The sequence below is a fragment of the Vombatus ursinus genome, unplaced genomic scaffold, assembly GCF_900497805.2.
Source record: "Vombatus ursinus unplaced genomic scaffold, bare-nosed wombat genome assembly UNPS02014932.1, whole genome shotgun sequence".
Taxonomy (NCBI): Eukaryota; Metazoa; Chordata; class Mammalia; order Diprotodontia; family Vombatidae; genus Vombatus; species Vombatus ursinus.
The window spans coordinates 2,140,074-2,166,177 of NW_020954710.1; the positions used below are offsets into that span (position 1 = coordinate 2,140,074).

Here is a 26,104-nt window from a genome sequence, read left to right on the forward strand (position 1 = left end):
TAATTTAAATAAATTTAATCATATTAATAACAAAACAATAAAAATCATGATAATATCAATAGATGTAGAAAGAGATCTTGATAAAATACAACCACCATTTCTATTAAAAAAAAAAACAACAACTAGAAGACATAGGAATGGACCTTTGCTTAAACATGATAAATTGCATATATCTAAAACCGAGAGCCATCATTATATGTAGCCAGGATAAACTTAAATGTTTTCCATTAAGGTCAGGGGTAAAATAAGGATGTCTACTGTCACTGCTTCTATTTGACAAAGTACTAGGAAAAACTAGCTACTATAATAAGACAAGAAAAAGAAATGGAAGAAATAAGCAGAGACAAAGAAGAAACCAAATTATCCCTTTCTTACAGGTGAGATGATGGTTTACTGAAAAACCCCTAGAGAGTCTACTAAAAATTAACTGAAATAATAACTTCACTAAAGCTGTAGGATATATAATAAATCCATATAAGTCAGCAGCATTTCCTTACAGTACCAATAAAACCCAGCAGGAAAGATAAATTCCATTTAAAATTACTACAGAATGTATAAAATACTTGAGAGTCTAACTACCAAGATACACACAAGAATTACATAAACACAATTACAAGCTACTGCTTATAGGAATAAAGATAGAGGCAAATAACTGCAGAAATATTCATTGCTCATGGATAGGCTGAGCCAATATAATAAAAATGACAATACTGCACAAAATAATTTACTTATTTAGTCTCATACTGATCAAACTACCAAGGGACTACTTTATAAAACTTGAAGAAATAACACTGAAATTCATATAGAGGCAGAAAAGTTTAAAAATCTCAAGGGAAATGATGAAAAAAAAAAATGAGAACGAATGGAACCCTAGCAGTTCCTGATCTTAGACTGTACTACAAAGCAGTAATTCTCAAAACAATTTGGTATTGGTTAAAAAACTGAGAGACTGATAAGTGGAGCAGATTAGGTACACAATACCCAGAAGCAAATGAAGCTAGAAACCTAGTATTCAATAAACTCAAAGACCCCCAGCTATTAGGGTAAGACTTAGTATTTGATTAAAAAAAAAAACTGATGGGAAAACTAGACAGCAGTAAGGCAGAAATTAGGCTGCAGCCACAAAATTAAAAGATGCTTGTTCCTTGGAAGGAAAGCTATGGCAAATCTGGACAGCACACTAAAAAGCAGACACCACCTTGCCAACAAAGGTCCATACAGTCAAAGCTATGGCTTTTTCCAGTAGTAGTGTATGACTGAGTTGGACCATACGGGAAGTTGAAGGTTGCAGAATTGACACTCTGTGGTACTGAAGAATAGTTTTGAGAGTCCCCTGGGCAGCAAGGAGAAGAATGAGTGAATACTTAAAGAAATTATTTCAGACTATTCACTGGAAGGTCAACTACTAAAGCTTAAGGACTTTGGCCACATAACGAGAAGATGGGAATCATTGGAAAAGACCCTCATGTTGGAAAAGATTGAAGGCAAAAGTAAAGGGTACAGTAGAGGATGAGATGGACAGCGTCATGGAAACAATGAACACAAACTCAGACAGACTTTGAGCGACAGTGGAAGACAGAAAGGCCTGGAGTGCTACGGATGGTCCATGGGGTCAGGAGGAGTCGGGCATGAATGAACAACAGAGTTAAACCAACACCCCTTACCTTATACCAAGCTAAATTCCAAAAGGATCCGTGACCGTGACATAAACGGTCACAACATAAGTTAGTGGAGCAAAGGAGAAATTACCTGTCAGATCTATGGAAAAGGGAAGAGTTCATAACCAAACAAGGGACAGAGAGAACCATACAAGATAAAATAAGCAACTTTAATTGCACAAAATTTACATATTTTTGCACAAATCCAATACAGGTAAGATTAGAAGGGAAGTAATTTGCTGGGAAAAAAATATTTGCAGCAAGGTTCTCTGGTCAAGGTCTCTTTTCCAAGATATACAAGGTGACAATTCAGATTTATAAGAATAAGAGTAATTTCCAATTGATAAATGGTCCGAACATATAAACAGCCAGTTCCCGTGGGAAAAAATCCAAGCTATATATAGCCATATGAAAAAAATGCTCCAAATCACTACTAGAGAAATGAAATTAATGCAATTTTGAGGTTCCAACTCAAACCTATCAGATTTGCAAAGATAACCAAAAAGGAGAAATGATCAACGTTGGAGGGGTTGTGGGAAGACAGGCCCGTTGATGCCCTACTGGTAGAGCTCTGAATGTGCATGACCACTCTGGAAAGCAATTTGGAAATACGCACAAAAAGTTACTAATAAGTACGTGCCCTTTGGCCCAGCCTATACTGAAAAGACCCAAGAAAGAGGGAAAAGATCCCATATGTACAAAAATATTTATAGCAGCTCTTTCGGGGAAGGCAAAGAACTAGAAACCGAGGGGGTGCCCATCAATTGAGGAATGGCTAAACAAGTTATGGTCTATGACTGTGATGAAATAGTACTGTGCTGTAAGAGGTGAGGAAATGGATTTCAGAGACATGGGAAAACCGATGCAGAGTGAAGAAAGTGAAATCAGGAGAATAATTTATAATGTAACATCAATGATACAAAAATAAACATTTCTGAAAGTCTCATTGCCATCTCCCTCCCTATTTATCCTGTCTGTAGGTCATTTGCTGGTTTTCTTTCCCATTAGACTGTAAGCTCCTGAGGGGCAGGGATTGTCTTTTGCTTTTCTTTGTATCCCCACAGCTTAGCACAATGCCTGGCAGATAGCAGGTGCTTAATAAATGGTGACTGATTGATCTTAAGGACTCTGATTACTGAAATGACGAGCCATAATTGGGAGGACTGAGAAAGAACACTGCCCACCTCAAGGCCATTGCGTAGAATAAGAAATACATTTTTGGAAATGACCAATGTGGGAATGTTTTAACTGTGCTTATGTGATAGGAGAATTTGGTTGTTTTTTTTTTTTAACCAGTCAGTGGGTAGGAGCAAAAACATAAATGTTTGATAGTTGAAAAAAAATAAATTAAATTAAGAAAAAACAACACACAGAGAAAAATCTCAAACAAGGACGTAGACGCCTCTCTATGGAGATTTCACGCCCTGAGCGGGGCGACAGGAAGAAAGGATGGCTGTGAGGGACTCAGGGGTCCCAGGTCCCTTGCCAGAGTACCCACCTCAGGGAGCTGGCTCCAGGTGACTTGGGCAGGCCGGTAACTCTTCACCACAATCGTGGTGTCTGTTTTCTGAGGTCCCTCTGGGCTCAGGCAATCCTGATCATCGTCCGAATCGTGGCTGGTGTTCAGGCCCCTCTCACGGATTTCCTGGTAGAACCTTGGATCTGGGGACAGAAGGCAAGTCACGAGCTGACACAGGGACCCTGAGGAGTCCTCCCTGCCCTGTGCCTCTGAGGCAGCATCTCTCGCCGAGACCCCTGGGGGTGGTGAGCCCTCCCTGGGGCCCCACAGAGACCCCGAAACCGAAAGGCGGCGGAGAGCCCCCCAGAATGGGCTGTCTCCCATGGCTGCACAGGGCTCGGCCAATTCGCCAGGGAGCTTGGGAGAAGAGCAGCATTCCCGTGTGGAATGTGACACCTTTGGGACCGGGGTCCTGGCTGGTGATCACAGCCCCCAGAGAAGGCGAGGCGAGGGCCTAGGGAGGGGAGGATACCAACCACACACACATGTGGTCCCTGGACTGCCCCAAGGTTGGCTGGGGGAGCCGGCCCCACTGATCCCTACCAAGAATGCCCCCTCCTAAATCCGGCCTTTCCACAAATCCACTAACTGTAGGCTACGTTCTTCAACCAGACAAGCCACGGCAGAGGAATGGGCCACAGGAGCACTCACTAATCAATGAACAAAGACCCCGTGCCTACTATGTGCTAGGCATGGGGGATGTAAATACTAAAAAAAAAATAAACAATTCCTATCCTCAAGGCAGCTTACATTCTACTGGGGGAGATAGGATGTACACATAGAAAGATACACAACACAAACACAAAACAGACAGACGGTCTCACTTTTGTTTTTGCATTCTCAGCACCTAGCACAAAGTAGGGGCTTGTTTGTTGACTGAGTGATTGATTTTGGGGGGGAAGGGAGGGAAGGGCAGCACACAGTAGGGGCTTTATGTTTGTTGACTGAATGATAGATCCTGGGGGAAAGGGCAGCACACAGTAGGTGCTTATGGTTGTTGCCCAAGTGATTGATTGGGGTGGGGGGCAGGGAGAGGCGGGGAAGAGCAAGACAAGGTAACTTAGTGAGTGCTAGACTTGGAATCAGGAAGACCTGGGTTCAAATCCTGCCTCTAATACTGCTTCCCTGTGTGACCCTGTACAAAGCTGCTTCACCCGTCTCCTCCCCACTTTCTTCTTAAGTAAGATGCTAACCACAGTGGTTAATGTTTATAGAATGCTGTTAGGCCTGCAAAGCACTTTCCATACATTATCTCATTTGGTCCTCACGACGACGACCCTATGAGGTGGGAATGGAGGCAGGACTTGACACGGTACAGATGAAAGAGTGCTGATTTGGGAGCCAGGCAGCATGGGTTCACATCCCGGCTCTGCAGAGTAACACTGGTGCAGCCCAGGGCAGGTCATTAATTTAATCACTGAATCATTCTCCGCTTTGGCATTTATAAAAGCCCAAAGCCTAATTAATCCTAGTTATAGTCACCGTGTCTCCAGAGGGCCCCTCAGAGATGAGGACTTTCACACACCCCCTTTCCCCAGGGCCTGTCTTCCCAGATGTTACAGAAGCAGCCACATGGGGCAGGGGAGGAGGGAAGGAAGGGAGGGAGGGAGGAAAGAAGGGAGGGAGGGAGAGAAGGAGGGAGGAGAGAGAAAGAGAGAAAGAGAGAGAGAGAGAGAGAGAGAGAGAGGGGGGCCTGCCCAGTCTCCAGCCCAGGAATTGACACTGGAGGCCAGACTCACCATCCTTGAAAGAACCCTTGTTTGCACGCTTCCTCCCGAGAGTTCTCTGTGGCAATGAGAGAAAGACAGAAAGACAACTGGTTAAAAGAAGGCGGCCAGCCCCGGTTTTCTTCTCCTCCTTGTCTCTCGGTCCTGCCTTTCCCTTCTCCAGACGGACCGCGGGTTCCGAAATGCCCCTCTGCCGGTCTGCCCTGTGCCAGGGCCAGCACTGAGAGTCCACATGGACTGTGATGGGTGCCTCCCCTCTCCTGGGACCTGGAGCCCAGCCCGCTTTGGGCATCTCCACCAAGGCGGTCCAATGAGGCCTGCTGGGCACTCTTCTCGCCCCTCTGCCTCGTGGAATACCGATTATCCTTCAAGGCAGAGCTCAGGGGCAGCCTCTTCCTTGAAGCCTTTCCTGATCACCTCTTCTAGCTGTTGGTGCTTTGCTCTGGAATGCTGGCATCCCATCCCCAACCCCCTCAATAGAATGGAAGCTTCTGGAGGGCAGAGGCAGTTTATGTAGCCCAAGCACCTGGCACAAGGCAGGGGTTTAATTAACACTCCTGGGGTCCAATTATTGTTACTGAATCACTGGATGGCTGCTCTGCAAGGACCATTCCCCTTCCGCTGCAGGGCCCCAGAACCGAGGACCCCCACCCTTCCTCAAAGCGAGCCATCCATTTCTTTAACAGGTCCCTTTCTCAGGGAGTACCTGCCCTTTCCTGCTCTGGGAAAGGACCAGAAACCTCCCTGGCTGCTTGGCTTAGAGCAAACAGTTCTCTTGGAGCTGAAAAGCAGAGAAAAGAAACAGTGGGGGCCTAGATGGGCAAGCCCCCAGGGAACAAGAGACGCAGAGACTTGGATCCAGTCTGCCAGCCCCTTGTTCTGATAGCAAGACTTTCAATACTTTGCCTGGTGGGCCTCTCCCCAACAAATGCTCCAACCATCCCCGTGCAGGGAAGAGAGACATTCAGGTGCCGCCAGGCTAACCTGGCAAAACTCATTATTACTTGCTTTGTACTGGGGAGCCTCATGGGCAGGCAGGGGGTGTAGTGGATAGAGCAGACTACATTTATAATTTATCCTATATGCTACTATGGGTACTCAATGACAGTTCTCAAGGAGAAGCACTCAGATTACCTTCTATTTACTTATTTCAAATTCTGCCTAAGGCACTTCCTAGCTGTGTGACCCTGGGCAACTCACTTAGCCTTTCTCTGCCTCAGTTTCCTCAACTGTAAAATGGGCAGAAGAATAGTAACATTTGCCTCCCGGGGCTGTTTTGAGGATCAAATGAGAAGATAGTTGTAAAAATGCTCATCACAGTGTATAGCACATAGTAGGTGCTATATAAATGTTATTATTATTGTTGTTATACATTATCATGTACTATTATATATTGCTATCATAATATATGTACTGTAACATGCTGTTATTATAATACGATTATAATATATAATATATTGTTATTATTATCATTATGCCTTAGTCCTTTCAATGCGGATATTCTGCCAACTCAGGCAGGAGATCTTCAGAAGCCAGGCCATCCTGAGAAGCCCCCAGGGACAGGAATGTAAGGCTAACTGATAAGATAAGCTTGGTTCCCTTCAGTAGACCAGAGACTGAAAACCACAGGGTTAATTTTGCTCACTGCTCTGACCTTTCCACTCTCTCTCTCTCTGCCTGTACAGAGCAGCGGCTGTAATAATTTCCATCTGAGACATCTGAAATTCCCAAGGCACTTAGTTTCTGGAGTCCCATCTGCTGCTGGTTTGAGTGAGTTATCAGAAAACCAAGTATGGAACTAAACCAAAGACAGCCCCATCACTGTTTGTACGTAGCTGGTTTTGCACGTCAATAAAGTTGGTCCGATATTCTTTGACTCTATTTGCTCAAAAGTCTTTGACAGCTGCCCTTCTGCCTTTGTTTTAAAAGACACCCACAATTTCGATTAAAATTGCTATATTTATTTCCTCTGACTCTCCAGTGCCTTCCCACAGCTGTCCGCTGGTCCCGGGAAGCACCCCCTCCTCATTTCTGCCCCTCAGAATTTCCCTTGCTCCCTGCAAGGTTGGATTACCCACCTCCCCCACTTTGTTCTGTCCCTACTCAAATTCAATTGTTCTTACTCATCAGCATACTGGCCATCTTCCCCTGTGAGGGCAGAGTCTCCTTCTAGCTCAGGATGGTGCCTGGCCATTCCCACCTTTCCAGTCTTCTTACATTTAATGACCTTCCAATGACTCTAAGACCCAATAATGCCCGCTGGCTTTCGGTTCCTCACATGACATCTCAGGCCCTTGCACTAGTTGTCCCATGTCTAGAATACACCCGCTCTTGGCCTCTGCTTCCTGGCTTCCGTCAAGACTCAGCTCGAATCCCACCTTCTGTAGGAGCTCCTTCCCCATCCTCCTGGCTAATAATGCTTCCCTGGGATGACCTTTCAGGTATTCTGCATACATCTGAGAGTCTTTTGCCCGCCATCTCCCCCCACTCAAAATATGAATTCCATGAGTCCAAGGACCATGTTTTTGCCTTTCTTTGTAGCCCCAGTGCTTAGCCAGGGCTTGAAGTCCAGGGACGATCCCTCTGCTGATCTTCAAGAAAGCTTTTCACCCGCTCTGTTTCCCACCTGGATTAGTTTGCCCCTCTTTAGACAGCCTGGTGGCCCCCCTCACCCTACCCTGAGGAGACATGTCCATGTTGGTACTGGACTTGGTGAGGACACCCAACCAGCTTAGCCCACAGCAGCTCAGAACACCCGCGCTCAAGAGACCTCACCAGCCTCACTCGTCCTCAGCTGCAAGGATTAGCCAAGTATCACTAAAAAAACCAAACCAAAACAAAACGCCTCTTTCTGCTCTGCCAAGAACCCTTTCTGAAGATTAATAAAGCAGCCAACAGGTTAGGACGGACACACAGGCTCTGGTTCCTGGACCAGTACAGATGTTTGTAATGTCCAGCAGGGATCAGCATGCCGGCCCAGCAAAGACCTCCACTCCCTCACCACAGCTAATCCAATTAACCACATCCCCCGGGGCAGCTTCTGGGCCCAGGACCTCAAAGGCAGACAGACAAATGGGGACAATCCAGGTCCCTGCTTATTTCCATTAAAGTTCAACTTTCAATTTGTCAAGCAAGCAGAAAGATGTGCTTAAATCAAACCATCCAGCCTCTTCCTCCCCCGACAGCTTTCCCTTCTTTCTTTCCTTCTCGATGGTCTTCTTGACCTCACTCCTACCCCTAACTCTTGCACAGCTGAGAGCCCTGGCCCGGGTGCCTTCCATTTGGAAGCCCTGAACACACCTACACTGCTGAAGTGCTTCCTGGTAGACCAGCAAGACCCCTTCCTCTCCCCCTCCCCCTCTTCCTTGCCCCCTCCCCTTCTCCCTCTCCCCCTTTCCCTCTCTCTCTCTCTCTCAATTATTCCAACAGCCTCCTCAACAAGTCTTGCCCACTCGGGTCCATCCTCTACACCACAGCAATGATTTTCTTTAAATAAGCCCAGATCTGACCATACGGTTCCCCTACCCAACCAATTTCAGCAGCTTCCTATTATCCATAGGATAACATCAAAACTGCTCAGTTTAGCTTTTAAAGCCCTCCCCAACTTGTCCCGGGCTTCCTGGCTGTCTGGTCTCCCTCCACACTCTGAGATCTCTGCTCCTCACACACAACACTCCACCCACCAGCACCACGGTTCGCTGCATGCCTAGAACACTCTCCTTCCTAATCTCTGCCCAGGAGTCGGCTTTTCCTTCCTTCACCTTCTATCATCTTCACTAAGCCTTTTCTGAGTCCCCTACTCAGAAGAGCTGGTCCCTCCCAAATCACCTTCTAGGCGTCATGGTCTTCTAGAACAAAGGATAAACAATGACGACTTTGCATGTAACTACCTTGAATGTACTGGTATTTATTCCCTTTATATCCATGCTATTTATAGTTGTAGATACATTTGTCTTTCCCTTTAGAAAGTCATCTCCACGGGAATAGATATTGCTTGACATTCTTTGTATTTGCCTCCCCTACACCTAACACTGTGCCCTGTGCACAGTAGGTGCTTAATACTGGTGACTGATTGCTTAGACTTCAGTTTTCTCATTTGTAAAACGAGAGATGCCAGCTCTTAAATCAGCTCCAATATATAACATATTTATGAACGAATGGGAGGCAACCTGGCAGAGTCAGGAAGACACAGGATCAAATCTGGCTTCTGACTTATATTGGTTGTGTGACCTTGGGCAAATCATTCTACCTTTTATGGGCAATTCTGGGGGTCTAAGTGGCAAAACAGTTGCCTGATGGGCGGGGGTGCATTGGTATAACGTTTTTCCAGCATCTCCTACTTAAAGTTTTAAACTTTTCTTTGTATTCCCAGAGTCTGTGCTTACTACATGTTTAATTAAATGGTAGTTGACTGAACAAATTAGATCATCTCTCAGGTCTTAAAATCTTCTGATTCCTGTGACTTCACCAGACTGCCAAGATTCCTGGAAAAATGTGTATGTATTTATGTGTGTGTATATGTATATGTATATATCCATGTTGTATAAAGCTGCAGGTCAGGAAAGAAAAAAAATGAAGGGAAAACAGGAAAAAAAGAAAAAAAAATGCATACATACAACACACACATAAATATACACACACGTTTTCCCAGGAATCCTGGTAGTCTGGTGAAGTCACAGGAATCAGAAGATTGTAAGACCTGAGAGATGATCTAATTCAATCAGTCAGTCAATCAACTAGCATTTATTAAGCACCTACTATGTGCTTAAGCTCTGGAGATAAAAAGTGAAAAATAATCCTTGCCATCAAGGAGCTCACAATCTAATGGTAGTGGGGATGGGGGCAATATGCAAACAACTATGTACAAATAAGATACGTACAGGGTAAACAGAGGTAGTCAACAGAGGGTATTCAGTCAGTCAATAGTCAACAAACTTTTATTAAGTGCCTACTATGTGCCAGGCACTGGGTTAAGCACTGGGGATACAAAGAAAAAAATAAAAAACCAGACCCTGCTCTCAGGAAGTTTCCCGTCTAACGAGGGGACAACGCAAAAATAGCTCCGTTCAAATGAGATATGGACAGGATGAGCCGGCAATAATGTCAGCTGGACGGTACCAGCATGGAGGGGGGCTAGGCCTCTTCAAAGAGGAAAATGACACAGAGCGAAAGTGACTGCAACATGGCGGCCTGGGAGAAGCCAGCGCTGGTCTTGCTCCACCATCCTGCCTCCCGCTAACTCTGGCTTTGTGCTCTGTCATCCTTTGCCTTCTCAAATGAAAATAGGATTTCCTAATTAACACATTTACATCATAACCAGGGCCCCAAGAAGAAAACAAACGAGTCTTTCCAAGAACTGTCTAAGCACCCATATATATGTAATTAATGAGTAATGCAATATGACTCTCACCAAGCCATGAAACCCGTACCTCGAGCCTTCTATTTGGCAAGCACGGCCCATCCCCCTGCCTGGAATGGGCTCACTCCCCACCCCCAGCCTGCTGCCAGAATCCCTAACTTCCTTCGATGCTTAGCTTAGGCCCCATCTCCATCCCTGCAGCTGCTACTGCCTCCCCTGCCTGCTCTAATGACCTTGTAATTGCTACATCTATGTGTGTATATACACGTGTGTACATACATGTACACATATGTCTATATGGACATGTATGTAATAGACACACACATATACACATCCACACACTTTGGGTGAACGTGTTGCTTTCCCCTAGTAGAATGTAATCTCCTGGAGGGCAGGCCCTGTTTCGGGGAGTTCTTTGATCCCTAGCACCTGACACAGTGCCTAGCACCTCGGTTGTGTCCAGGACATGCTTGATGACTGATTGGTTATTACCTGGCTGTATAACACGCCCCACCTTCTACTGTGAATGACCCTCCCCTGCTTGTTGAGTCCTGCTATTCTCCAAAATGAGCACGTACACAGTAGGTGCTTAATAAATGCTGGACTGAATTAAAATATGAGTCACTTGGCTCTACCACTTACCAGAAATTCATACTCCAATGAAGAAATACATTCTATAAATGAGATTTACAGCTGGGAGATACCTTGACAGTCACTGAGCCCAGGTGTCAAACTCTGGCAAAGAGTGACCCAAACCAGATTAAAATGTAAGTGGGAAATAGTTACCAAGATAAATAAAAACATAATAAAAATTGATAATGTTAATTTGTGGTTTTCTAAGTCATATAATGCCCTCAGGGATCCCTCGGTATGGTTTAGGGACTCACGTTTCTATTTGAGTTTGACACGACTGATGGTGTTGCCCCACTCCCTCATTTTTAAAGCCTTGTCTCAGGTAGGAGAGAGAGACAGAGATGAAAAATACCACTGGGGTGGGGAGGAAGAGACAGGGACAGAGACAGAGAGGAAGGGAGGGAGGGAGGGAGAGAGGGGGAAAGGAAGAGAGAGAGAGAGAGAGAGTGTGTGTGTGTGTGTGTATGTGAGACAGAGAGAGAGAGAGAGAGAGAAGAGAGGAGAGAGGGGAAGAGAGGGGGAGAGAGGGAGAAGGGGAGAAGGGGAGAGAGGGAGAGAGGGAGAGAGGGGGAGAGAGGGAGGAGGGAGAGAGGGAGAGAGAGAGAGAGAGAGACAGAGAGAGAGATACAGAGACAGAGAGAGGGAGGGAGAGAGGAGAGAAGAGAGAGAGAGGAGAGAAGAAAGAGAGAGAGAGAATGAGAAAGATAAGAGAGAGAGAGAATGAGAAAGATGAGAGAGGGAGAGAGAAGAAGAAAGAGAAGGAGGAAGAAAGACAGAGAGAATCAATCGCAGAGAGACAGAGGAGGAACAGGAGATGAGGAGAGACAGGTAAGCGAGAGATGACAGAGAGAGAGTTGCCACGAGGAGGCAGGAGAAGGAAAAGCCTCTGCCCAGACAGAACCAGAATAGAGCTCTGCAGAAAGCTGGGGACTCTGAAAGAGGGACCTGAAGAGGGCGGGCGTCCCAGGCATAGAGGACAGCAGGTGCCAAGGCCTGTGGGGGGAAGAGATCCCCAACCACGCCTGACTGATACAAAGAGTGTGTAAAGGAGGGAGGCATGAGCTCTTCAGCTTCCAGAAGAGGCAGGGTGGCCCAGCGGACAGAACTGGATTTGGAGTCAAGGGGACCCGAGTTTGAATCCAGCCTCAGACATTTGCTGGCAGCGTGACCCTGGGCGAGTCCCTCAGCTGCTCTCTGCCTCTGTTTCCTCGTCTAAAAAGTGGGGATAATAACAGCACCCACCTCCCAGGGAGGTTGTAAGGAACGGCTAATGTAACACATAGAAAGTGCCTCTGCAAACTTTAAAGTGCCCTAAAATCGCTAGCTTTCCTTATCAGGATCACTCTTACTACCGCTGCACTGGCTGCTCGGCTCTGCCTCAGTTTTCTCCTCTGTAAAATAGGGAGAATGCTAGAACCTGCTTAACAGGCGATCAGAGGAGATGGCACACGTAATGTGCAGGCAGATCCCGTGGGGGCTATCTTAATTATTATTATTGTTGTAGTAAATGTTCTTATTATTAATCAGTCCTACGATCTATCAGAGGCCAGTGCCCTAAAAGCGGGGGGTGCCTCGGCCCACCTAGGGCCGGCCATCTCCCCGTGCTCTTTACCTTGCTCCTGCCTGGGCTCCGGGCTCGCCCCTGGGCTGATTCCTCAGCCAGAGGTTTGAGGGTGGACATGGGCTTGGATTCAGCTAGGCTCCCGAACCCCTTCATGGCCGCGCGGTAGGACTGGTTCCGGAGGTTCCGCGTCAGCATCCCCCCTGAGGTCACATCCATGTCTAGGTCATCCAGGGAGAAGCTGGGGGCAGACAGCCTCTTGGGGTCCCGCCGGGCGGCCTCCTTGCTCAGAATGACGTGCCCAAAGCTCTGGTGGCGGGTGGGTGTCTTTGCCTTGGTGGACACAGCCAGGCTCTTTGGGATCATCTGCTGGGTGCCCACCTTGAGAGCGGCAGGGCTCTCCGTGCTCAGGATGACGTGGTGGGGCTCGCCCGGCGGGCGCTCCATCTGGAAGGCGGCGTTCTCCATCGACCTCAGGGAGCTCCGGGATCCAGAGAGCCCGGGAATGGGGTTGCCATCCTTATCAAGGCGCAGCTCAGAGTGAAAACGATATTCCAGCAGCTTGGACTTCTCATCCAACGAACTGTCCGAATGCCTTTGAGACATGGTGATTCCGGCGGGGTGGGTCCTGGTGGAGTTAAAGGGGCACCATGTGAGACGGAAACCCAAGGGCATCTTAGTTAGGGCACCCCTCACAAGGCAGACTATTGGGACCCAAGGTGGCTCCTCTGAGGGGATGTGCCCCACCACCTTCTGGCAGACCATGCCGGCCCTCCCGCCACGACTTCCCTCCCATCCGTTATCTCTGGGCCCTCCCTAGCTGCCAAACAACAGGGGGCTATGATGATAACACCATTATTAAACATCATTAATATAATGATATAATTACTGGGCAACCCTCCCCGAGGGGGTAGGAACAGAGGGGGTTCAGCTGACACTTGGGTCAGGGGTAAAGCCAAGCTGGGCAGGGAGGGTGGCACGCTTCCCTTAAGTGGCTTCTCTGGGGGAAGAAAGCTAGGCTGGGGAAACTGAGGCACGGGGCCCAAGACATTTTATCTCAAGGAAGAGCCCAACTCACTGCATTTATCTATTGTGGAGCAGACATATATGAGAGCAATCATACCATAACACATGCAATGGACATTTGAGGCCACACGGTTCAATCCCCTCATTTTAAAGATGAGGAAACGGGGACCCAACAAGAGGAAATAATTTGCCCAAAATCGTTCAAGGAAGAGGAGTGATGTCAGCTAGGTGATGCCATAGTGCATAGAGCACCGGGCCTGGAGTCAGGAAGACCCAAGTTCAAACCCAGCCTCAGACACTTCCTAGCTGCGTGACCCTGGGCAAGTCACTTCACCCTGTTTGCCTCAGTTTCCTCATCTGTACAATGGGCTGGAGAAGGAAATGGCAAGCCACTCCAGCGCCTCTGCCAAGAAAACCCCAAATTAGGTCACGAAGAGTCGGACTGAAAACGACTAAAAAGTGACTGGATCAGAAGTTCCTCCAGAACAGGGACTGTGCCTCATCTTGCGTGTCACCTAAATCCAATTCATTTACATGGCATGGCACCACCTCCCTGACATCATGGTCCTCTTCCAGAATGGAGGACGAATGACAACCCTTCCCCACAGAGGACGGGTGAGTCAGGGGCGTGGAGGTCAGAGCTGGAAAGGTCCTCATTTGACACAAGAGGAAAGTGAGGCTCACGCTAGCCTAAGAGAGCCCAGCAGTAAAGGGAACAGAGGCAGAGCTGAGATCTGAACCCAGAACTAGGACTCTTTCCACTGGTCCACCCTGTCTCCCGTTTGAACTCTGAACTTCCATGATTCTGACCACCCTCTGGCTCCACCTGCTCAGTGAGCTTCCTGAAGCCTTCAGAAGGAAGAGGAGACACTTGGAAGCTGCCCCAGGGTGGGGAGTCCTCAGACAAAGCAAGGGCACTAAGGGTCACACACAGATAAGATACCCTCTCTCCTCCCTTTGTGACTCAGCCCGCCCCGGGGCACCCCTCCTCCTCCTCCTCCTCCTCCCCCGTGGCTGCCAGACCACTGAAACGCATCTTCCAGGAGTCACCCATCCCTGGCACCCTGGCTTACGGGAACCACACCCCAGCTGCCCAGAAAGGGGCCTGCCTGCCAACTACGGCAGGCCTGGCTCAAGGCTCTCACTGGGGGAGACTCAGGCTGACAACCCGAGATCGAAAGTGAAAGGAATGAATCCAAGAGGATTTACCGTGAAGGCAGGACAAGGTCAGGAAGGGCCGTCTCCTCAACCCACCTCAGGCCGGGAATCCACATTTCCCATCAAGGCTCAAGCTCAGGGGCTACCCCCCTACCAGGGGTGGGCAACTTGCGGCCTCGAGCCACAGGGAGCCCTCTAGGTCCTCAAGTGCAGTCCCCACTCCTGCCACGAAAGTCTTGCCTCTACATTCAAATGGTATCTGTGTGTATGTGTGTACATATACATACATATACATATGATTATATTATTACATACATTAATTTATATGCTCATGTCACTAAATTTACCTAAATTTTACACATTAATGTTTTATTATATATAATATTAAAAAGCATATATACATATATTAATTACATGTGTACAACAATAATAATAATAATATCATAATAGCTAGCATTTATATAGTGCTTACTATGTGCCAGGCACTGTGTTAAGGGTTCTACAAATATTATCTCATTTGATCCTCAAAACAATCCTGGGAGGTTAGTGCTATTATTACCTCCATTTTACAGTGGAGGAAACCGAGGCAGACAGAGGTGAAGTGACTTGCTCAGGGTCACACAGCTAGTTAAGTGTCTGAGGCTGGATTTGAACTTAGCTCTTCCTAACTCCAGGCCTGACTTCTATCCACTTTGACTGATCTCTGTAAAAGTTGTTTCTTCTCTCATATAGACTGCAGGCTCTTAGAGGGCAGGGGCTATTTCAATCAATCGACAAGCATACGCTGGGCACTTATTGTATGCTTCATAAATAAATTCCAGGAATACATCTTTCTGTCGTCTGTGCCTAGAACACAGTAGGCCCTTGAATACATGGATGAATAGAGGGGCTAAAAGACCTCAGAATTAATCTCTGTGACTTGATTTCCCCATCTGTAACATGGGGGCCATCAGGTGTGGGGTAAAGATTAGTCTATTTACTCTCCATTCAAACGAGATAATGGGGGCTGGGAGGCAGAAGAGCAGGCATCTGCTCTCAATTCTCTCACAAACCACCTCGGCCAAAGCTTTGGAAGGAACCTCAGACGCCATAGAGAAGGCAGACCCCCCACCCTCTCCAACACATGGGAAGGCGGGCTGCTCATCCAGCCTCCGCTGAAAGCCCTCCAGGGCCGGGGAACCATAACCGTGAGCTGACGGTCCCTAAGCGTCCCCGTCTGGGGCTTGGGTTTTCAGATCTGTAGGGCAAGGCCCCCCCCCCCCCCCCCCGGGGCCATCCCCAAGCCCTCTCCAGCCCATCTACCAGGGTAAGGCACTTCCCTCATAACCACCCTGGGAGGCGAGTAATCAGCAAATTAAGGGGCATTACTTAAGTTTGGATCCTGTGTTAGATGCCCCGGAATTTGACATGAGTAAAATAGTTCTCGCCCTCACAGAGCTTTCATTCTACACGGGGAGACAATATCATCAATCTCCTCAATAGGAGGGCTTGTTTCCTCTGTGAAACAAGCATAGTCAAGGCTTGGCAGACAGTAGGAGGTTAATAGAGGCTTGTTGATTTGCTGATAAGTAAGTATAGAGTGAATAAATATAAAACCAAAACCAGGCAGTTTGGGAGGGAGGGCCCTAGCAGCTTCATGTAGAAGGTGGTTCTTGAGCAGATCCTCCAAGGAAGAGAGAGGTTCTATGAGGCTGAGATAAGGAGAGAGGGCATACCAGGCGGGGAGGCTGGCCGAGGCAAAGGCACAGAAGTGGTAAAGACTGTTATTGCCATTAGAGAGACTCAATCTGAATTTGAATCCAATTAATCAACCGGCAAGCATTTATTAACTGCCTACTGTGTACAAGGGTACCACAGACAATAATCAGCAAAGCCTGGATTCAAATTCAGGTTGACTCCAATTAATCCAGCAGCAAGCATTTATTAATGGCCTACTGTGTGCAAGGCACAGTGCTAAGCAGCGGGACACAAAACCAATCAACCAATGATAGCTAATTAAATGTCTCCAGGGTGCTACACTGGGGATACAGTAACTAAAAATGAAACAATCCCCCTTCCCACAAAAGTTACAAAAGGAAGAAAAATCCCTTCAATTCGGGTGCCTCCGTCCGGGCTTTTCCCACTGCGCTAATTAAGTCTACAAATGGTCTCTAACATCCTTCCCAGCTCGGATACTCTCTGATGGCAGATGCTGGCGAGGACAGACCTCTGGTATCGTAAGACAGTGCCCACCATTCATGCCTGTGATTTTCCCTGAGAGGCCCCAGGCTCTAAGCTGCTGCCATGTACACACATCTCTCTGTTTAGAGGCCAAAACCGGGCTAGAAACACCCATTGATGAAAGACTGACCCAAACTGCCACAAATCGAACTCAGACTGGGCTCTGGGACCCTCACATGTTCTCAGGAAGTTCTTCCCTGCAGGCCTCAGTTTCTTCCAGGGGGACAGACTTAATGATCTCTGTGCTCCTTCTTCCAGCTGGAAATCTCTCAAACTTCCTTAACTCCTTTCCTGCAACAACCCCTCGATGTGAAAGCAAAACTCTGATTAACCCCATTTCAGAGAAGGTAAAACTGAGACTCATTTCAAGTGTCTTGCTCATTCAACAGGCATTAACTGAGGGACTGCTAGTTGCCAGGTGCTGGGGATGAAAGGATTAAAAGAAAATAAAGAAATAATCCCTACCTTCAAGGGGCTTATCATCATTTCAAAACAAGAAAACATACATGAACACAGTCCAATGTCACATGTCCAGAAAGTGGCAGAGTTCACACGTGAACCCAGATCTTTCCGGCCCCCCAAATTCAGTGATATTAATGAAATAATAACAATAAAGAATGATGATAATGGTGGCAATAATAATGATGATGATGATAATGATAAAAATAACAATGATGATGATATGAAAGGCAGAGTAACATAGTGGATGCAGAGCCATCCTTGGATTCAAATACTGCTTTTTACACATATTGTCTATGTGACCCTGGTCAATTAACCTCTCCAGGCCTTAAGCTGCTGAGAAAGTGATGATCTGCACAGGCAGAGGGAGTTTCTGCACCTGGGAGTTCCCTACACCAGGACCCATTCCCTCTTCATCTTCAGCATCAACATTTATACCGCGCTTTAAGTTTTAGAAAGTGCCTTCCACATCATGTGATTGTTGTCCCCAACCCTGAATGGGGGGAGTTATGAACACACCCATTTTACAGAAGCTGAGAAAGGTAAGGCATCTTGCCCTGAGCCACCCTGCTGGTGGAGACTACTATCCGCCAGGCCACCTAAGTTAGTTGCCTCTTATCCCCCCCAATATACTGCCTCAGTGGTAGGAGTAAGTTCATATACGTCTCCAGTTTCTGGGGGACAACTCTGACCCAAACAGGGAGTGGTCCTGTGGCAAAATCGCCCTGCTTGGGTCACTGGCACAGTCTGGAAGGACTGAGGAGAGGTCACCCACTCCACCTTTACTGAATGGTGGACTTTTCCTAGGATCAGGGGCTAAACAGGAACTTGCCGGGCAGCTCCTTTCTTTTACAGAAGAGGAAACTGAGGTCCCAAGATTGGGGGAATGAGGTGGACAGAGCACCAGGGCCTGTCCCAGACTCCGCAGTCCACTCAGCGTGTGTGTTTGTGTGTGCTTGTGTATGTGTGCACACATGTGTGCACGTGTGTGGCTGTGTGTATGGACATTCCATATTTGAAAAGGACGGTACTAGGACCACATCCCTGACATCGATTAATCAACAACTATTTATTAAACACCTACGTATACCAGACACCACGAGCAGGGCTGAGAACACAGGTACCAAGAGTGAAGCAATCCCTGCTTCCAAAGAGTTTCCATTCTAAAGGGGAGATGATAAGGACAGATACAAATGGATCCAGCCAGAACAGCAGGGTAGTTTGGGAGGGTGGCCACCAACAGCCGGGGTCAGAGGGGGCTGCCTGTCCACAATGTGGGGCTCAGACTCGACCCAGAAGGCCGAGGGGTGGAGGGGATGCATCCCGGGCATGGCGGATGGCCAGTGGGGAAGTGGCGGCCGGAGAGGCGGGTGGGAGGAGCTGAGAGAAGGCTATTTTGGCTGATCTCAGAGGCAGGGGGCCGGAGGCATCTTCACGAAGCCCAGGCCAGACCAGCCAGGATGGGTCAAGTACAAGAATGATAAGAGAATTCCATCCCAACAATGGGTGACCATAACAAATGTGGCCACAAGGGCTAGCTGGTTCTGAGTTTACACCCGGTTCATCTAAGTCCTGTTATTCAGGACCACTAATTACGTGCTAATAGATGGTGTCCGGGGTTGTAACTCGCAGGCTATTACAGCTTCTTTGTGAATATGGCATTAGAAGCTAAAGGGCGTCAAGATCGAGGGACATCCTGTTTATCCACAAATATTTACACAACAAATATTGGTGCTTCACTTATGTCTCTGTAACAAGCTTATAAACGCATCCTATATAATTAGGATGCAATGATAATACATAGGCAACTCAGGGCAGTGCAAAGAGTCTCTAGAACCCCGGGCTCAGAGGCCTTTTCCTCAGCACTGGGCCCCACCCCTAACTTCCTCAGTGCCACCTTGGGCCCACCCCAGGCCCACCCCAAACCCCAAACCCCATAGGCCATTCATTTCATTCCTCCCCTCCTCTCCTCTCCACACACACATGTATATGTACATATACGTATGCATTCAATTATTATATATAAATGTGCATATACATGCATGTGTATAAATACACATACACATGCATGTGTATATTGTATTTGCTTATTGTATTGCATGTATATGGTGCATGCATATACACACGTGTGCATATGCATGTGTATATGTGCATGTGTACATGTGTGTGTGTTTATGTGTGTGACGTGCCCAGGGTCACACAGCTAGTAAGCATCTGAGGCCAGATTTGAACTCAGGAAGATGAGTCTTCCTGACTCCAGGCCCAGCGCTCTGTGCACTGAACTATATGTAAATATACGCATGTATATATGCATATGCACCTGTCTTTAGATATGTACAGGCATGTACACACACGTCTAGAACAGGGATGGGTTCTATTATTATTCCCTTTTTAACAAGGGAGAAAATCCACAGCTGACCTTTATATAGCCTCTTAAAGTTTGCAAAATGCTTTACACACCTTTTCTTATGCAATCCTCACAACAGATGAGGACTGGGATGTGCCCAAGGTCATAATAACAGTTGTTAGCATTCTCAGTTCTGTGTGTGTGTGTGTGTGTGTTTGACCCTGGGTAAGTCCCTTAACTTCCTGATGCTCCAGGCGAAGTCTCTAAGACTCTAAGCCCCGCATTCTTCAACTATTCTGTGCCCTGATCCCGCTGGGCCGTGTCTGCGGAAGCCTATGGACCCTTCTTAGAATCATGTTTTTAAGTGCATAATATAAAAGGAGTAGATTACAAACGAATTCAAGGAAATACAGCTAGGAAAATATTTTGAAAAGTAAATTCACACTCCCCAGCCTAAGGACCCTGATTTAAGGTATAGAGAAGAGAGCGACCTGCAAGGGGAAATGGAGCTTCTTCACCCCAGAGTTCCCTGTTCCAAGGAAATCACCGGTCCAGGCCCTATCCCTGTAAAGAACTTGAAAGTTTGCAAAATACTTTCCCTACAGTCTCTCATTTGCTCGAACTACCCTGGTGAGGTGAGCACTGCAGATATGATTAGCCCCATCTTACAGACAAGGAAAAGTGAGGCTCAGAGGTTCAACAACTTGCCCAGGATCACCCAGCCAGGAAGTGTCATGGGTGGAATGCCAACTGAGAGCTCTGCTGACTCAGTCAGCGCCCAGCTCTCTCCACGACATGAATAGGTTTGGGCACACTCACCAATTCCCCTCCCCTTTCCCCTGACCAAAGATTTCCACCAGCACTGAATGGCTCCTGGCTCACTCAGCCTTTCACCTGGGCACAATCACCCTATTTCCTGGTGGGCACCGTGCCCTCCTGGCCCATTCCTCTACAGATAGCCTTCCACACATGTGGGTCGGCTTCATTCGGCCTCCCTGCCCCCACCCCAGGTCCCAATGTCCTTCCTGCAATCCCTTTGCCACAGCCCCAGAAACTCTCTCGGGCCCTCATCTGCCCTGGTAAGGTCTGCCTGGGCTGTTCGGGTTTCCATGCCCCTCCCTAAGGCGGCCCACATTTGCTCTGGGGTCAGAGATGCCCCAATGAGAACCTGTTCGGTGAGCAGCCGTTCCAAGCCTATAAGCAGCTCTGCTCAGAGGTGGGGCCCGCTAGGGCCAGGCTGTACCTTCTGGGGCCCAGCCACACCCCACTGGCCTCAGGAAGTCAGCCAGCGGACCCACAGCACCTGCCTGGCTCCGCCTATCCGGGCACAGACCTAAGGGGTGAATGAGGGCCCCATTCTAGGATGCTCTAGTCCCAAGGGGGGGGCATGGGACTCACTCGGCTGTAACCCCAAGCAAGGGCCTATGAGCACCTCAGGGGAATCCACGTGAGCAGTTCTCACTATCCCAAACAAATATTTGTTATGAGATCAGCACAGAACCAGGCACACAGTAGGCACTTAATGTTTATTAAGGACCTACTATGTTCTAGAGACTGGCAGATTAAGCACAAAATGAAGCAGTCTTTGTGTTTAACGGTCTTACTTCTATTTTGAGTGGGATGGGGGCAACACGCACACACAAAAGAAAACACTAAATGAAAACTCGGTAATTTTGGGGCACAGGCACTAACAGCTGGGGAGACCCAGAGAGACTTCACGTAAAAGGCGGCCCCTGAGCTGAGCTCTGAAAGGCAACCAGGGATTCTAGGCAGGTGGAGGTGAGGAAGGAGGGCCTTTCAGGTACGGGGGACGGCCAGTGCCAAGACTCGGATATGGGAGAAGGTACAAGACGTGTGGGGAGGGGCAGGGCCAAAGAAACTGCGGAGGACTGGGGCGTGGGCAGACCTGGGCTGCAATCCTGGGGCCGGGTGAACATGGGAGAGTCTGTATCTCCCTGTAAACGAGGGGCAGGATGTGAATCCCAGTCCTGACCCCTCGTCACAAGCCGGACCCTCTCTGGGCCTCAGCTGCCTCACTGCAATAAAATGGGGGGGGCAGATGAGGTGACCTCCAGAAAGTCTCATCAGCTCTACGACTGTGACCCCAAGTGTGCGTAGCCAAAACTTTGGCGGGGAAAGGGAGCACAAATATTTCCATTCCTGTACAAATCTGCATTTTATTTTATTTTATTTTTATTTATTTGTTTTTGGCTAGGCAATGGGGTTAAGTGACTTGCTAGTGAGTGTCAAGTGTTCTGAGGCCGGATTTGAACTCAGGTCTTCCTAAATCCAAGGCCAGTGCTCTATCCACTATGCCATCTAGCTGCCCCTACAAATCTGCATTTTAAAAAGCACAACAAAAAGCTTCTCCAGTGGGTATATGTAGTGACATGGAAGGAGACAGGTGAGGAGTCAGGAGAGCCCTGGGTTCTAATCAAAGTGTGCCGTGTGACCTTGGTAAAGTCACTTCCCTCCCCTAGACAAATCACCTAACCTCTCCAGGCCTTATCTGGAAAATGAGAAGGCTCTAAGATCCCTTTTCCCTCTAATCTACGATCCTATAGTTGACCACAGTCAAGCCCTTTAACTCTTTGCCTCAGTTTTTCTCATCTGTAAAACGGGGTTATCCCATTTTACACATTTTCCCACATCCTGGGTGCCTGAAAGGCTCAAATAAGAAGTTATAAAGTGCTCTGATAAAAAAAAAAATTTTAAAAAGTGCTCCGCACATGCCAAGGTTCCATGCCTCAGTCCCCAAAGTTCCCTTGCCTTTATTTTCTAAATACTTCTGTGAGTGTGTGTCGTCTTCCTCTATCGATGGTAAGCTCCCTGAGGAAAGGACCTGTTTATTTTTGGCTCTGTACCCCCAGTACCTGGCATGCGGTAGGAGACACTTCACAACAAGTTCATACATCGACGACAGAATTCACCTGATTCACCAGCATCCCTACCCCATTTCCTGAAACTGAGTCCTCTTCTCCCCCAGTTATACTTAGGGGGCTCCCTATTCAGTCCCCAGGAACTGATCTCAATCCTTAATGCCTTTCTGTTCCTCGACGATTTTCTTTTTCACACTCCTGGTTCCTTCTGGGTGAAGACAGCCCTGCCACCTTGGCTCTGTGCCCCTACTCAAGGGAGTCATCCCTCAGGCCCTCAAACACTCCTAGGGCCACGTCTGTGACTCCACAGCATTTCACTAACTCAGGCCCCCAAATCAAAAGGAGGTTCTTAAATACACGCGGAGAATCCCCGGAGTCGGAAAGGTAATTTCGGGATCGTCACCCAACCCTTTTATTTTCCAGACAAGGAAACTGAGGACCTGAGAAGGCACATGACTTGGCTAAGGGCACACGGACCCAGAAGATCTAGCTCAGCCAGGATTTGAAGCTGGGTCCACTGCTTCAAACCCTAGCACGTTGTACCAAGTGACTGGTCAAGGAAAATTAATCTGGGGCACACACACACACAATGTGCCTCCTCTATAAACAAAAGAGGACTAAACAATCCTCCAACGAACAAAGAATCAGCCATTTCATCACCCAACTCATTGATAATCACAGTAGACAAATTAGTGCTGAGCACAGATTCCTGGGGCACTTCATTGTAGACCTCCTTCCCCACTATGGACCCGTCATCAATGACCACTCTTTGGGTCCAGTCATTCCACCAGCCGGGAGTGAACCTATGTACTGTTGTCTAGCATTTTCCACCTCTCTCCACGTTTTCCATGAGGATAGCATGAGATATTTTATCAAACACCTCGCTGGAAATCTAGGTGAACAGAGCTGGGTAACCCCGGCAAAAAAGGGAAGCTGGTTTGCCTGGAGTGACCCATGTTCCGTCGGCAGCCCTACACTGGCTCTCTGAGACCATCGCTTCCTTTCCCAGATGTCCACTGAGCAGCTCCACGCTCCCAAGTTCTGGAATTGTCTCTGGAGCTCAAACCGAGCTCCCTGATCTAGTTTACAGACCCTTTTTTTTCCACAGGCTTTTGAAAATCAGGACAACGGCTGCCCTTTACTAGCCCTGAATTATCTCTCCTCTTCTTTATTATCCTTCAGATATCGCTGACAGTGACTCAAGAACCATAACCACTCATTCTTTCGGTACCTGAGGAGGGCATTCACCTGGGTTAGTTGACTTCGCTTCATCCAGGGCAGCAGATCCTACCTCTTTAAAATTGCTTTTTGGGGGGTGGTGGTATCAACTAAGCTTTAGTAGTCCAAAAGGGATTCTTTTTGGCAGAGAAAACTAAAACAAAATCACAACTGGGCAGCTCTGCCTTCTCTCTATGGTCAGTTTGGTTTTATCCGTCAAACAAGCATTTATTAAACACCTACTGTAGATCAGGCACTATTAGAAGACAAAAATCAGACGGTTCCTGCCCTCCAGGGGTTTACAATTCTTTCTGAGAAGATGCTGCGGGGGTAACTGAGAGGTACATCCTCCAGTCCCTTCCACCCACAGCAATAGTCTTCTCCCTTCCAGGATCCTCTTCCTTTCCCTCTGAGGAGTTAATCCTTTTGCTTCCCTCCCCTCACTCCTCACTAGCTTGGTTGTCCTTAGCTTTCCCTGAGGCCATCTCCAGTTGTCCAGATCTATAACGGACCCAGATGGCTCTGGAAAATAAAGTGAGGCTGGTGACTTTGCACAGCCCTGCCTCACTTAAATCCAATGCATTTGCATGGCATCATCTTCCCAATGTCACAGTCCTCTTCAAGAATGAAGGACAAACCACAACCACCTTAGCTCTCCCCACCAGCCAGAGTTTATTCTGGGCACTCCTGACCCTATCTTTATAGGATCATGGCACACTTTTGTATTCATTCTGTTACCTGCCCTGGCTTATCTTCTCAAAAACACCACCACCATGAAGTTGGTTGGTGAATTCCCTGTGCCTCCCTGCCAGTCTCTCAAGACAGCTGTCATACTTCCTCCTCTTTCAGGGTGTTTCTCTGTCCTTTTGAGCCCCTCTGCTGTAGAATACGAGGCCATCGGATGCTACATACCCTAACTCTGAATCCTCTGCCCACTACAGGCTATAATGAGGACTGAATACTCCTAGGACTTACGGTCCCCAGCAAACCAGAAGAGCCCCACTCACTGCCTGGGTTTCCTCTTCTCTACCACAAACTAATATGGGATAGTCACCCCCTGCACCATCCCGAAGGTCCTTCTCTGATGTCACACCGGGTCTCGGAGGTGACTCTGCCTAGGATCCAGAAGGCTGGAGAAAGAGAGCAACAGCTCCGATAAGGGCTACAAAGCCACACATTCTAACATGGGTTTGATGCCAGCTGCCAACTGAGGGCTGGGCTGGCCAAGTTCTGGGAGTCGCATCTCCAGGTTGGCCAAAGAGTGCCAAGTCTGTCAAAGCTTGCTTCCTAAGGAATAGAAAGAGGGTGGTGGAACAGGGAGTGCTCTGAATAAATCATAGGCTCTTGAAATACTGAATAATAATGACCAATGAGAAGGCATCTGCTTACAGGAAGAATTCAGGTTTCTATAACAAAGAATACTATCACATCATAAGATGCAAGAGTTAGAGCTCCAAGGGACCTCAAAAGCCATCTAAACCTGCCACCCTGATTTTACAGGTGAGGAAACTGAGACCCTGGGTGATGAAGGGACGTGCCTAAGGTTATAAGAGGACAGATCTGTAGCTGGAAGCACCTCTGAGGCCATCTAATGCCTCCCCCCATTTTACAGATGAGAAAACTGAGGCCTATGGAAGGGGAGGTGACTTGCCCATGTAGTAAATGTCAGAGAGAGGATTTGAACCCAGGTCCTCTGACGTGAAAGCATGAGTTCTTTCTAGTGTTTTCTTCCCAATAACCCCTGTGAGGCTCGGGTCAACATGTCAACAAGCATTTACTAAGCGCTTCCTGCATGCCAGGCAGTAGGCTAAGGCTGGGAATGAAAACACAAGCAGAAGTAAAGCCAGTCCCTGCCTTATTGTATCTCATTATTCCAAATTTACAGAGGAGCAAACTAAGATCTGAGCAGACTGAATGACTTCTCAGAGGCCACAGAGCCCCTGAGTCTGGAAGCCAGAGCCTTGCTCTGCCCCTGCTTGGTAAGTGACCTTGGACAAGTCAATCTCCCCGGTGAAACGAGGAGGTTGAACTTGACCACCTTAATGGTCCCCTCCAGCTCTGACGTTCTAGGGTTAGACGTGTGCTTTAAAAGCTGGGCCGCAGTGATTAAGTGTGAAGAGCTGGGATTTGAACCCAGGGCTGCTGACATTGCTGCTTGCTGCATTTTCTACTCCAATAAGCTGCCCCTTTAATGGAATGCCCTGGGGATGGCTCCGGCCAATGTGGGCATCAAGAGGACGTCCGGCTCACCGGCAGAGGCGGCCGTGGACAGACAGGGCAGCCGGGAAGTCAGGAAGACTCGGGCACAAGGCCTGCCTCTGACCCCTCCTGGCTGGGTGA

General features: G+C 47.9%; 1 protein-coding gene across 2 annotated transcripts in view; it reads right to left on the bottom strand.

Annotated features, from left to right (window-relative positions):
• LOC114029497 (rho guanine nucleotide exchange factor 16-like) overlaps window positions 1-26,104 on the bottom strand; it is a 70,110-nt gene that overhangs the window by 37,758 nt on the left and 6,248 nt on the right. For both annotated transcript variants that reach the window (XM_027843966.1, XM_027843965.1), the window contains exons 2-4: window positions 12,509-13,085; window positions 4,917-4,962; window positions 3,157-3,320 (exon numbers count right to left, since the gene is read on the bottom strand). In XM_027843966.1, the coding sequence (XP_027699767.1) occupies window positions 3,157-3,320; window positions 4,917-4,962; window positions 12,509-13,063 (765 nt within the window). In that variant the 5' untranslated portion in view covers window positions 13,064-13,085. The remainder of the gene's footprint in view (window positions 1-3,156; window positions 3,321-4,916; window positions 4,963-12,508; window positions 13,086-26,104) is intronic.